This window comes from Tachyglossus aculeatus, chromosome 4 (genome assembly GCF_015852505.1).
Source record: "Tachyglossus aculeatus isolate mTacAcu1 chromosome 4, mTacAcu1.pri, whole genome shotgun sequence".
In the NCBI taxonomy this organism is placed as follows: domain Eukaryota; kingdom Metazoa; phylum Chordata; class Mammalia; order Monotremata; family Tachyglossidae; genus Tachyglossus; species Tachyglossus aculeatus.
Genome location: NC_052069.1, coordinates 42,706,913 through 42,720,709, shown reverse-complemented (window position 1 = coordinate 42,720,709; position 13,797 = coordinate 42,706,913). Strand labels below are relative to the sequence as shown.

General features: G+C 48.0%; 1 protein-coding gene across 1 annotated transcript in view; it reads left to right on the top strand.

The window, feature by feature from the left end:
• The window catches only part of GTF2B (general transcription factor IIB), a 63,097-nt gene extending 49,662 nt beyond the window's left edge, over window positions 1-13,435 (top strand). Inside the window, exons 4-7 of the mRNA XM_038745196.1 lie at window positions 2,071-2,217; window positions 2,364-2,493; window positions 7,338-7,619; window positions 12,970-13,435. Of these exons, the coding sequence (XP_038601124.1) occupies window positions 2,071-2,217; window positions 2,364-2,493; window positions 7,338-7,619; window positions 12,970-13,103 (693 nt within the window). The 3' untranslated portion in view covers window positions 13,104-13,435. The remainder of the gene's footprint in view (window positions 1-2,070; window positions 2,218-2,363; window positions 2,494-7,337; window positions 7,620-12,969) is intronic.
• The last annotated feature ends 362 nt before the right edge of the window (window positions 13,436-13,797 follow it).

Here is a 13,797-nt window from a genome sequence, read left to right as displayed (position 1 = left end):
TATATCTTCCCCGGCTGCTGCCCTTCCACCCTAAGCCCGTAGGTTCTTTTTTTAATTTTTTGGCGTTTGTTAAGCATTGCAATGTGCCAAACACCGTTCCAAGCGCTGGGATAGATACAAGCGAATTAGGTTGGGACACAGTCCGTGTCCCACGTGGGGCTCACTGTCAGGGAGGGAGGCAGAAAAGAACAACTGAGGCACAGAGGAGTTAAGCTACTTGCATAAGGTTCCTCAGCAGGCATTTGGCAGAGCTGGGTTTAGACCCCACGTCCTCTGACTCTTAAGTCCCGGCTGTTTCCACTTAGGCCGGACGGCTTCTCGTGTACCCCGTTAAAGAGCACCGACCCGTGAACCTTTCCCCTTTGTCCTCCTTCCTATCCGTAATTTATTTCCATCCATCTCCTCCGCTTGATTGTAAGCGTCTTGAGGCCGGGCATCCGATCTGCTAATTCTCTTGTACTCAGCCAGGCACTTAGCACAGCGCTCTGCACACAGCAGGCACTCAATAAATACAGTTCACAGGTTTCCACCCTCCTCTAGGGTCAGTGGGTCGTCCGGCCCGGTCGCCTTCGCGACGGTGGCTGTCTGATCCCAGCGGGGCTAGGTGATTGTTGAACCTCTCGAGTAGCCCCTGGTTTTTGTGAATCGCCGTTGAAGTCATAGGGAAAGCCATAAATGTGTTGCTTCTCCAGTTATCGGGACCTTGCTCACAAAAGACAGACTCCTCTTTTGTTCCTGAATCTAGCGTCTAATCCTTGAGAATCCACAGCTCCCTAGGTGCAGGGCAGAACCAACGCGGCGCAAGTTTCTGCCCCCAAAAACTTGTGTCGAGGAACTCGTCGTGACTCTAATTTGATAACTTGAAAGCGTTCAGCACTCCTTGCGTCCTTCAGCTTTTGCTGTGGTGTTTCCCAATGGTTAAATTTAAGCATCACTCGTACGTTTTCATGGTAACGATGCAGTTGTCCCCTATTTCGTGCCCTGCCGAAATAGAAGTGGTGGGGGGCTGGTGCTGTCCTCGGGTGGCTTTTTGTGTTTTGTCGTTCGGTGTTTTTGTTTTTATGGTCAACACCAGTGGGGGTGGGGGAATATTTGAGTTGGGGGACGGAGGAGGGAAGCAGAAAACACGGTGACGCCACAGCTTGAAACAAACATCCTTGGGGCCTGGGCCCGGGAGGAAGAAAAAAAGCACCAACTTCTCACCCTTTTTCTCTATGGGCATTTATGGCAATGGGCAATTTGGGACTTCTCTCTTGCCGGAAGAAGATTCATTTCCGTTTTTAAAATACCATAGAAAGGAGGGGAATGGGTTAGGAACTAGCCATCCAGAGCAGGTAGTTTATTTGCAGATAAATCCCCCTTTGCATACGGCCTAGGATTTAAAAAGCAAAAAATGTGAGTCGTATCTTTGGATGCGGTATTAGCGAGAGCAGGATGTGCGCGAGTTGGGAGAGTTATTTTGGTCTGGACCGGTTTTAGACACCGCATTTTGAAAAGGACGTGGAGAAACTGGGGAGACTTTAGGGAGTGCCAGGAGGGTTAAAGGAGGGGAAAAATCTGGTCCTTGAAAGGAAAGCGGGCAGCAGATGAAGCAGGGATTTGGGATGGACTTTAGGCGTAATGACTGAGGAGCCATTGGAGTAGATGGGCAGCTGGGCTTGTGGAGACTGGATCTCTGGCCAACTCCGTGGTGGGGAGCGGGAGCGACTAGCCCTTCACCTCCTGGAGGCCGTTCCGTCCTCCTTCCCCCTTCTCCGTTTCTGGAAACTACCCTGCTTCCTCTCCCTGGTGTTTGTTTTGTTTGTTTTGTTTTGTTTTTTAATGTTGTGCTTCCGTTTGAATTCTTCTGGATGCTTCTAAGCTGGGAAGATGAACGCTTGAAGAGCCTAGCTCCCGAATCAACGTACATATATATCGAGCACTTACTGTGTGCAGAGCACTTTACTAAGCGCTTGGCAGAGGACAAGACAGCAGAATGAGCGGGCGCGTTCCCCGCCTCTAACGAGCTCGCAGTCTGCCGTGCTGAAGCGGCGACTGCCGTTAAAAGAGCGCTGTCCGGTTGTGTCGCAGGGCACGGGCGCCGCAAGTTTCGATGAATTTGGAAACTCCAAGTACCAGAACCGCCGGACGATGAGCAGCTCCGACCGGGCGATCATGAACGCTTTCAAAGAGATCACCAACATGGCCGACAGAATCAACCTTCCGCGAAATATAGTCGTAAGTCTTTGGCCTCGTCCCCCTCCCTTCCGTAGTTGCGGCACCGACCTCTCCGTTCGCATGAGCTAAGGAGCCCCCGCTCTCTCGCCGTTCCCGGCCAACGGAATGGCCGAGAGGTAATTAAGCTTAGTCTCTCTGCCCCGAAGGACCGGACGAATACTTTATTCAAGCAAGTATACGAGCAGAAGAGCCTGAAGGGGAGGTGTAACGACGCCATAGCTTCTGCTTGCCTCTACATTGCCTGTCGGCAGGAAGGGGTGCCCCGGACCTTTAAAGGTAAGCTGCCCGTTTCCCGGGTGAAATCTCCTCATCTGAAAAAGAGCGGGTTACTGGGTGGGCAGTCGAGAAAGACCGTTGTGAGGCAGCGTCCTTCCCCTTAAACTCCCTCGGGGAGGTGACCCCCAGTGCGAATCCCTCCTGGGGGCCCCCCGACTCTAGCCCTGCTCAAGACTAGTGACCGCTCGTCAGCCTGAGCAAGAGGAGGATAATAATAACGATAATTATAATAATCGTGACGGTATTTAAGAGCTTACTGTGCGCCAAGCACTGTTGTAAAGCCCTGCAGGGAGATTCAAGTTAATCCGGTTGGATCCCACAAGGAGCTCATACCCTTAATCCCCATTTTACAGATGAGGGAACCGAGGCACGCAGAAGTGACTTGCCCAAGGTCACACGGCAGGTGGATGGCAGAGCTGGGATTAGAACCCTAGCCACTGAGCCATGCTGCTTCTGAGGACCCTACTGAGCTTCAGAGCTAATAATAATAATGTCGGTGTTTGTTAAGCGCCTACTATGTGCCAAGCACTGTTCTGAGCGCTGGGGGGGATACAAGGTAATCAAGGTTGTTCCACGTGGGGCTCACAGTCTTCATCCCCATTTTACAGATGAGGGAACCAAGGCACGCAGAAGCGACTTGCCCAAGGTCACACAGCAGGTGGATGGCAGGGCTGGGATAAGAACCCTAGCCACTGAGCCATGCTGCTTCTTAGGACTCTACTGAGCTTCAGAACTAGTAATAATAATGTCGGTATTTGTTAAGCGCTTACTATGTGCCAAGCACTGTTCTAAGCGCTGGGGGGGATACAGGGTAATCAGGGTTGTCCCACGTGGGGCTCACAGTCTTAATCCCCATTTTACAGATGAGGGAACTGAGGCCCAGAGAAGTGCAGCGACTTGCCCAAAGTCACACAGCTGACAAGTGGCGGAGCCGGGATTTGAACCCATAATAATAATAATGATGGCATTTATTAAGCGCTTACTATGTGCAAAGCACTTGTTCTAAGCGCTGGGGGCGATACAAGGTAATCAGGGTTGTCCCACGTGGGGCTCACGGTCTTAATCCCCATTTTACAGATGAGAGAACTGAGGCCCAGAGAAGTGAAGCGACTTGCCCAAAGTCACACAGCTGACAAGTGGCGGAGCCGGGATTTGAACCCATAATAATAATAATAATGATGGCATTTATTAAGCGCTTACTATGTGCAAAGCACTTGTTCTAAGCGCTGGGGGGGATACAAGGTAATCAGGGTTGTCCCACGTGGGGCTCACGGTCTTAATCCCCATTTTACAGATGAGAGAACTGAGGCCCGGAGAAGTGAAGCGACTTGCCCAAAGTCACACACCTGACAAGTGGCGGAGCCGGGATTTGAACCCATAATAATAATAATAATAATGGCATTTATTAAGCGCTTACTATGTGCAAAGCACTTGTTCTAAGCGCTGGGGGGGATACAAGGTAATCAGGGTTGTCCCATGTGGGACGCTCAGTCTTAATCCCCATTTTACAGATGAGGGAACTGAGGCCCGGAGAAGTGAAGCAACTTGCCCAAAGTCACACAGCTGACAAGTGGCGGAGCCGGGATTTGAACCCATAATAATAATAATAATAATGGCATTTATTAAGCGCTTACTATGTGCAAAGTACTTGTTCTAAGCGCTGGGGGGGATACAAGGTAATCAGGGTTGTCCCACGTGGGGCTCACAGTCTTCATCCCCATTTTACAGATGAGGGAACTGAGGCCCGGAGAAGTGAAGCGACTTGCCCAAAGGCACACAGCTGACATTTTACAGATGAGGGAACTGAGGCCCAGAGAAGTGAAGCGACTTGCCCAAAGGCACACAGCTGACAAGTGGCAGGGACAGGATTAGAACCCATGACCTCTGACTCCCAAACCCAGGGTCTTTCCACCAAGCCACGCTAGGCCAGGAGCAGTAACATCCCCCTGACCCCAGGGCCACAAGGCCAACAAAATTTGTTCATTCCAGTAGCCTCACCTCTTGGCAATCGTCACTGATCCTTTCCGCTCCCGTGACCATCCCTCTCTACCTTTATTTCCCAACAACTACTACTGATAAATAATTATGGCATTTGTTAAGTGCCTACTATGTGCCAGGGACTGTACTAAGCACTGGGATGGATACAAGCAGCGGCATCATGTAGCGGATAGAGCATGGGTCTGGTAATCAGAAGGTTCTGGGTTCTAATCCCAGCTCCACCGTTTGTCTGCTGTGTGACCTTGGGCGGTCACTTCACTTCTCTGGGCCTCAGTTACCTTATCTGAAATAAATGGGGATTAAGAGCATGAGCCCAGTTTGGGACAAGGGACTGTGTCCAACCCGATTAATTTATATGTACTTCAGCGCTTAGAACAGTGCTTGGCACGTAGTAAGCGCTTAACAAATACCATAATTAGTATTATACAAGCAAATCGGGTTCTGCCCAGTCCCCGTTCCACCCGGGGCTCACAGTCTCAATCTCCGGTTTCCAGATGAAGTAACTTAGGCCCGGAGAAGTGAAATGATTTGCCCAAGGTCACCCAGCAGGCAAGGGGAGTAGTCAGGATTAGAACCCTTGACCTCATGACTCCTGGGCCCAAGCTCTATCCATTATAATAATGATGGTATTTATTAAGCGCTTACTGTGTACCAAGCACTGTTCTAAGCACTGGGGTAGATAACAAGGTAATCAGGTTGTCCCGCATTGGACTCACAGTCTTCATCCCCATTTTACAGATGAGGAAACTGAGGCACAGAGAAGTTAACTTTTGCCCAAAGTCACCCAGATAACAGGTGGCACAGGCGGGATTAGAACCCACAACCTCTGACTCCCAAGCCTGTTCTGTTTCCACTAAGCCACACTGCTTCTCATCCATTATGCCATGCTGCTTCAGCATCCCTCGTGGGGCTCACAGCCATAATCCCCATTTTCCAGATGAGATCACTGAGGCCCAGAGAAGTGACTTGGCCCAAAGTCACCCAGCTGACAAGTGGCGGAGCCGGGATTTGAACCCATGACCTCTGACCCCAAAGCCTGGGCTCTTTCCACTGAGCCACGGGCGTGCCCAACTCGGGGGCCAATCTGCGCAACTCGGGGTCCCAATCTGTGCAACTCGGGGTCACCTGTATATATGTATATATATTTGTACGTATTACTCTATTTTATTTGTACATATTTATTCTATTTATTTTGTGTTAATATGCTTTGTTCTCTGTTTCCCCCTTCTAGACTGTGAGCCCGCTGTTGGGTAGGGACCATCTCTAGATGTTGCCAACTTGTACTTCCCAAGCGCTTAGTACAGTGCTCTGCACACAGTAAGCGCTCAATAAATACGATTGAATGAATGAACGAACAACCTCAGGGCCCTTGTTCATGGTGGCCATTCGCCCTCAGTAATTTTGTTGAGGAAGCCCATCCTGTTTTCCAAGGCGGTTTCAAATCTATCATCATCATCATCAATCGTATTTATTGAGCACTCACTATGTGCAGAGCACTGTACTAAGCGCTTGGGAGGTACAAATTGGCAACACATAGAGACAGTCCCTACCCAACAGTGGGCTCACAGTCTAAAAGGGGGAGACAGAGAACAAAACCAAACATACCAACAAAATAAAATAAATAGGATAGATCTACTATCTACTACTTAATCTACTTAAATCTACTACTTAAGTGTGTGGCACTCTTCTTCTTCTTTTCTTTTTAATATATTATGAACTTACTTTGTGCCAAGCACTGTTCTAAGCACCGGGGTAGGTCCAAACTCATTAGGTTGGACACAGTCATTGTCCCACATTGTCCCACCTCGTGTCTGCTGCGTGACCTTGGGCAAGTCACTTCAGTTCTCTGGCCCTCAGTTACCTCATCTGTAAAATGGGGATTAAGAGTGTGAGCCCCTTGGGGGACAGAGACTGTGCTCAACCTGATTAATTTGTATCTACCCCAGTTTTTAGAGCAGTGCTTGGCCCCCTGTAGGCTCTTAACAACTATTATTATTATTATTATTAATTATTATTATTATTATTATTATTATTATTATTACTATGGAAATGTTATCACTTGTAGGAGGAGATGTCAGAGAAAATCTTACAGTCTTAATCTCCATCATCATCATCAATCGTTTTTATTGAGCGCTTACTGTGTGCAGAGCACTGTACTAAGCGCTTGGGAAGTACAAGTTGGCAACATATAGAGACAGTCCCTACCCAGCAGTGGGCTCACAGTCTAAAAGGGGGAGACAGAGAACATAACCAAACATACTAATAAAATAAATAGAAAATAACAAAATAAAATAAATAAATAGAATCTCCATTTTACAGATGAGGTAAATGAGGCAAAAAGAAGCGACTTGACTTGCCCAAAGTCAGGCAGACAAGGGAGGAAGCTTGGTTTCAGCTACTTGCTTCAGAAGACTAGAGAACAAAGCGCCTAGTTCAGCGCTCTGCACACAGTAGGCGCTCAGTAAATGTGAAAGAGTGTGGTGGGAAGTGCTTTCCTCGGCCACCAAGAGCACCCAGAGGTGATCAAGCAGTCCTAGAGCTGAAATGGCTCAGAGAGAAGTGGGGGGAAAAGCAGCCCCTTGACCCTTTTACTTCCACAGAAATCTCTTTGACACCTCTCTCCGAGAGGTACTGAATTTTTCCAGAACTAAGTTAGTTTGTGAAACTGACTTGATTTAGTTCTTTTTCTCCCCCTAGACTATAAGCGCCTTGTGGGCAGGGCACTTTCCTACCTACTCTGCTGTATTGTCTTCTCCCCAGCGTTTACTACAGCCCTCCACTCGAAGTAGGTGCTCGATAACTACTATTGATTTTTTTCTTCCTCCTCTTTCTCCCCCCCTTTTTAGAAATATGTGCCGTGTCGCGGATTTCCAAGAAAGAAATAGGCCGATGCTTCAAGCTTATTCTGAAGGCCCTGGAAACGAGCGTGGATCTGATCACAACTGGGGATTTCATGTCACGGTTCTGCTCCAACCTTGGCCTTCCCAAGCAGGTCCAGATGGCCGCGACGCACATCGCGCGGAAAGCCGTGGAGATAGACTTGGTGCCCGGCAGGAGCCCCATTTCTGTGGCGGCGGCAGCCATCTATATGGCGTCACAGGCGTCCACGGAGAAAAGGACCCAGAAAGGTAATTCACGTGACACAGTTTGGATCCTGAGGTGGTGTGCTTAATTTTGTTCTCTAAGCTAGACCCCCAAACTTGTGTGAGATCAGGTGAAAGATTCATGGCTTAGCCTGAGTTTGAATTCCTTCATTATAGCTTGCGTGATTCACATCTGCATATGTTAGGCACTAAAATATATTCAGACGTTGCAGGGCATTAAAAAAACAAATTTCAAAAAGAGCCCATGATAGGAGCCCTCTTACCTGATCTTTCTAATGTTAATACAGGTATTAGTCAAGATTGCTTTATGGAAATGTGCTGAAATGACTGGACATGAATATTTCAGTCTCTTTTTTGGGGGGGGGGGGGGGTGTGTGTGTCAGTTTCATGGAAAATAGTCCTAGGATGCTATCCTTAAGGTTTATAAATTGTGCATGAAATTAGGGTGGGTATTGAATGTCTTTTTAGGAAAGCTGAGAAATTGTTAAATAGCTGGTTTCACGACGGAGGTTCCCCTTCTTCTCCCCTTCCATATATGTGGGTGCCCCCTGAAGGGCTGCCATGTGACCACCACTATATATATATAATATATATATATATATAATAAGAGCCCATGATAGGAGTCCTCTTACCTGATCTTTCTAATGTTAATACAGGTATTAGTCAAGATTGCTTTATATATATTTGTAATGGTATTTAAGCGCTTACTATGTGCCAGGCACTACTCTAAGCGCTGGGGTAGATACAAACAAATCAGGTTGGACACCGTCCCTGTCTCACATGGGGCTGACAGCCTTCATCCCCGTTTTACAGATGAGGTAACAGAGGCCTAGCGAAGGGACTTGCCCAAGGCTACACAGTAGACGAGTGGTGGAGCCGGGATCAGAACCCAGGTCCTTCTGACTCCTAGCTCCATGTTCAAATCCTGTCAGAAGTAGCATTCCCGGTAGCAGGAAGTCCATACCCAGCTCACATCGGTGTTATGGGAATCATGTTTTCCTATTCTTCCTTTTGTGTCCTAGCGATATATAAAATTTACCACGAGAGGTTGTGGCTTCTTGGCCCGTAGGATCTAAAATCCACCATCTGCGAGTAGTGTAGTAGCTGAGGCCCTTTGATCTTCCATTTTGGAACATAGTTTCAACCTGCCTTTTGGAGGTAAGAGTCTGGAATTAACACAGTTCTCAGAAGGGGACAGAAGTACCGAAACCATCATTAAATCTTTTACACTGTGAGCCCACTGTTGGGCAGGGACTGTCTCTATGTGATGCCAATTTGTACTTCCCAAGCGCTTAGTACAGTGCTCTGCACATAGTAAGCGCTCAATAAATACGATTGATTAAAGCTGATATCAGTTACTAGGTTCACTGCAGATCTCCGAGTAGGACTAAAGAACGATTGAGCGATTTAAGAAGAGCGTTCCCGCACTCCCCAGTCTAAACCCGGCTGCCCCACGTCATTGCATTTAGGGGGAAACTCGAGCGTGTGTCCGTAAGCCGAAGAATTTTTTAGACTGTGAGCCCACTGTTGGGTAGGGACTGTCTCTGTATGTTGCCAATTTGTACTTCCCAAGCGCTTAGTACAGTGCTCTGCACATAGTAAGCGCTCAATAAATACGATTGATGATGATGATGATGATGATGAAGAATTGAAGGCTTCGTGTGTAAGCAGGCATGTGTTCCAAATCAGAAGTTTAAGAACGATTAAAGATTTTAACAAGTTGGAGAAAAACCTGAGTTGTAGTTGGAAGCAGATTGGGTACTGGTCAGCTCTTAGAACGGTGTCAGCACTTGGAACAGTGTTTTGCACATAGTAAGCACTTAATAAATGCCATTATTATTATTATTACTTAAAGGCTGTTCACATACTTTTCGTTCAGTCGTTATTTACTGCATGCCTGCTGTGTGCAGAGCGCTGAACTCAGGGCTGAGGAAAAAAATACTTTGGTGAGAAGTAGAATAGCACACTCCCCTCACTCACCTCCCCCTCTGCTCACAGTGTAAGAATAAAAGTGTGTAGGGGGGTGGTGATGGCATAAATCCGAAAAATAACAATGGCATAATGATGCTGAGATGCAGCGAAGCCCAGCGGAAAGAGCGTGGGCTTGGGAATCAGGGGACCTAGGTTCTGATCCCAGCTCCGCTACTTGTGTGCTGTGTGACCTTGGGTAAGGCCCTTAACTTCCCTGTGCCTCAGTTCTCCTGTTGTCCCTCCTTAGACTGTGAGCCACTTGTTGGACAGGGACTGTGTCCAACCTAATTTATTTGTACCTACCTACTTCAGCGCTTAGAACAGTGTTTGAAGCGTGGTAAGTGCTTAACAAATACCATAAAAACGATGATAATAATAATAATGGCATTTATGAAGCCATTATATTATTTATTAGGCCTTCCCAGACTGAGCCCCCTCCTTCCTCTCCCCCTCCTCCCCTCCCCCCCTTACCTCCTTCCCCTCCCCACAGCACCTGTATGTATGTATATATGCTTGTACGTATTTATTACTCTATTTTACTTGTACATATTTATTCTATCTATTTTATTTTGTTAATATGTTTTGTTTTGTTGTCTGTCTCCCCCTTCTGAACTGTGAGCCCGTTGTTGGGTAGGGACCATCTCTATATGTGCCAACTTGTACTTCCCAAGCGCTTAGTACAAAATCAGAAGTTTAGACTGTGAGCCCACTGTTGGGTCGGGACTGTCTCTATATGTTGCCAACTTGTACTTCCCAAGCGCTTAGTACAGTGCTCTGCACACAGTAAGTGCTCATTAAATACGATTGATTGATTAGTACAGTGCTCTGCACACAGTAAGCGCTCAATAAATACGAATGAATGAATGAATTAAGCGCGCTTACTGTATGCAAAGCACTGTTCTAAGCACCGGGGAGGTCACAAGGTGATCAGGTTGTCCCACGGGGGGCTCGCAGTCTTCATCCCCATTTTCCAGATGAGGGAACTGAGGCCCAGAGAAGTGAAGTGACTCGCCCAAAGTCCCACAGCTGACAAGTGGCGGAGCCGGGATTTGAACCCATGACCTCGGACTCCAAAGCCCGGGCTCTTTCCACTGAGCCACGCTGCTTCTCATGATGATGACTGTGGTGGTTACGGGATGAGAGGAAGCACCACGAGTGTCGTCGTGGGTAGAGGAACTGCTTCTCAGCTCGGTCCCAGCCTCCTTCCCAAAGGCCCTCCGAGGGGGCGAGGGCAGGTTGCCCAATTGGCCTCACCCAGGGTGGCGGGGGGGGGGGGGGGGGGGTGTCACGACCCATCTTAATGGAACCCAGAAAACTCCCGTCATTCATTCATTCAATCGTATTTATTGAGCGCTTACTGTGTGCAGAACACTGTACTAAGCGCTTGGGAAGTACAAGTTGGCAACATATAGAGACAGTCCCTACCCAACAGTGGGCTCACAGTCTAGAAGGGGGAGACAGAGAACAAAACAAAACATATTAACAAAATAAAATAAATAGAATAAATATGTACAAGTAAAATAAATCAATAAATAGAGTAATAAATATATACAAACATATATACAAATATACAGGTGCGGTGGGGAGGGTAAGGAGGTAAGGTGGGAGGGATGGGGAGGGCCAAGCAGTGGAGCTGAGTGATAATAATAATAATAATAATAATAATAATAATAATAATAATAATAATAATAATGTCATTTATTAAGTGCTTACTATGTGCAAAGCACTGTTCTAAGCACTTGGGAGATTACAAGGTGATCAGGTTGTCCCAGCAGGGGCTCACAGTCTTAATCCCCATTTTACAGATGAGATAACTGAGGCCCAGAGAAGTTAAATGACTTGCCCAAAGTCACACAGCTGACAATTAGTCGAGTCGGAATTCGAACCCATGACCTCTGACTCCAAAGCCCGGGCTCTTTCCACTGAGCCACGCTGCTTCTCTACCTACACAGAGTGGTGAAGGCAAGCACATGAGAGAGGCAGTCCGTATTTCTGCAGCTCTATAGGAAGACCGAGGTGAGGTACAAGGGGGCAAGATGGACGTTGTTCTGGAAGTTGTCGCACCACCCCACGACAAAGGCTAGCGTCCAACAAGAGTCTTTGCTGCTGCCGAGCTCCGTAAAATGTCCTGATTCATTCGATCTTATTTATTGAGCGCTTATTATGCGCACTGTACTAAGGGCGTCTAGTCGTGGGGCTCACACCGTCGTTTTGCCTAAAATCCCTCTGGAATGGCACCAGCCCCTAGAAGAAACCCGGGATTGCCGAGGCCCAGCCCGGCTCCCTGTCGCGGGAAGAGCTGGCTTGTTCTGGCGGCTGAAGTTGGGTTACTCAGTCAGTTGTCTCTACTGAGTGCTTATTGTGTGCAGACACTATACTAAATGCTTAGGAGAGTAAAAAAAAAAAGCAGTGAACAGACACATTCCCTGCTCACAACGAGTTTACAATCTAGACGGGGAGAACAGTCTAGGGCTGTGGGCCCTGTTATTATTATTATTATTATTATTATTATTATTATTATTATTATTATTCTCGTGGTATTTGCTAAGCACCATGTGCCAAGCACTGTTCTAAAAGCTGGGGTACATACAAGGGAATCAGGTTGGGCACAGTCCCTGTCCCACGTGGGGCTCACGGTCTTAATCCCCATTTTACGGATGAGGGGACTGAGGCCCAAAGAAGTGAGATGCCCTCCCTCTGCCCATCCTCCAAGCTAGCTCTCTTCCTCCCTTCAAGGCCCTGCTGAGAGCTCACCTCCTCCAGGAGGCCTTCCCAGACTGAGCCCCTTCCTTCCTCTCCCCCTCGTCCCCCTCTCCATCCCCCCATCTTACCTCCTTCCCTTCCCCACAGCACCTGTATATGTGTATATATGGTTGTACATATTTATTACTCTATTTCTTTTACTTGTACATATCTATCCTATTTTATTTTGTTGGTGTGTTTGGTTTTGTTCTCTGTCTCCCCCTTTTAGACGGTGAGCCCACTGTTGGGTAGGGACTGCTTCTATGTGTTGCCAATTTGTACTTCCCAAGCGCTTGGTACAGTGCTCTGCACATAGTAAGCGCTCAGTAAGTACGATTGATGATGAAGTGACTTGCCCAGGCTCACTCAGCAGACAAGCGGCGGAGCCGGGATTAGAACCCACAGCCTCTGACTCCCAAGCCGCTAAGCCACGCTGCTTCGGCTCTGCTCCACGGGGCTGCGGTGAAAGGGAAGCGACTGGCGGACGGAGAGTGCGAGGGGAGGGGGTCCCAGACCACCCGAGGACCCCTTCATTTTGGAGTTGCGCCCGCTTGAAATATTTAGCGGGAGACGGCGGGGGACTGGGGAGGTGGACGTTTCCTGTAAAAATCAGAGGGAGGAAGATACGCGCACCCAACGTGCCTCTTCTGTTCCCTTTTAGAAATTGGAGATATCGCCGGAGTTGCTGACGTTACCATCCGGCAGTCGTACAGGCTCATCTATCCCCGGGCCCCAGATCTGTTTCCGGCAGACTTTAAATTTGACACCCCCGTGGACAAGCTCCCGCAGCTCTAAACGGCCGCAGCCTCCGCGGAAAGACCCGCAGGCTCCATCGCGCCCTGACCGGCGGGCGAGGCCGTCTCCTGTGCCGATCCGGAACCCTCGTGGCGTGGATTTGGAAAAAAACACGAAGGTGCGAGGCTCTAAACGGTGCACATTCCAAGGGTAAACAAAAAATCGTGTGGCGTTTTGTATGTGTGTATATATAGTGAAAGTAAAATATTTAAATGGTAATTAACAAGGCTCATTTCTCTGACTCGATTTCTTTTGTAGCCATCTCTGCAAATTGTATTTTGGAAGATATTTGAAATGATGTAATTCCTGAATAAATCGCTTTCCGAAAATAACTTCTGGGTTTAAGTTACACTTCGCTTCCGGCAGGCAGTCGGGTAGACGTTGGCGGTTTGGCTTTAAGCTCGTGATACATAAGTGAGCTCTTTACGAGAGGCAGACAGTTGCGAAGATGGAGGCTGGAGACTTTCCTGAAAGCCAGTCAATAAGACACGAGGAAGAAATGGGTTGGAAAGAATTCCTTTTAAATGTGCTAGCAAGCACAGCCAAAGGTACACGACCAATGTTTCATGCCTCTCTTTACTCTCTTACCTTTTTGAGATCTCTTTTTCCCCCCGCCTCCCTGAGCACCATTCCTGTCCTGGCCATGCCTCGGTTACCTCCTCCCTCGCCCTCCCTCTGCTTTAGCCGCCGAGCG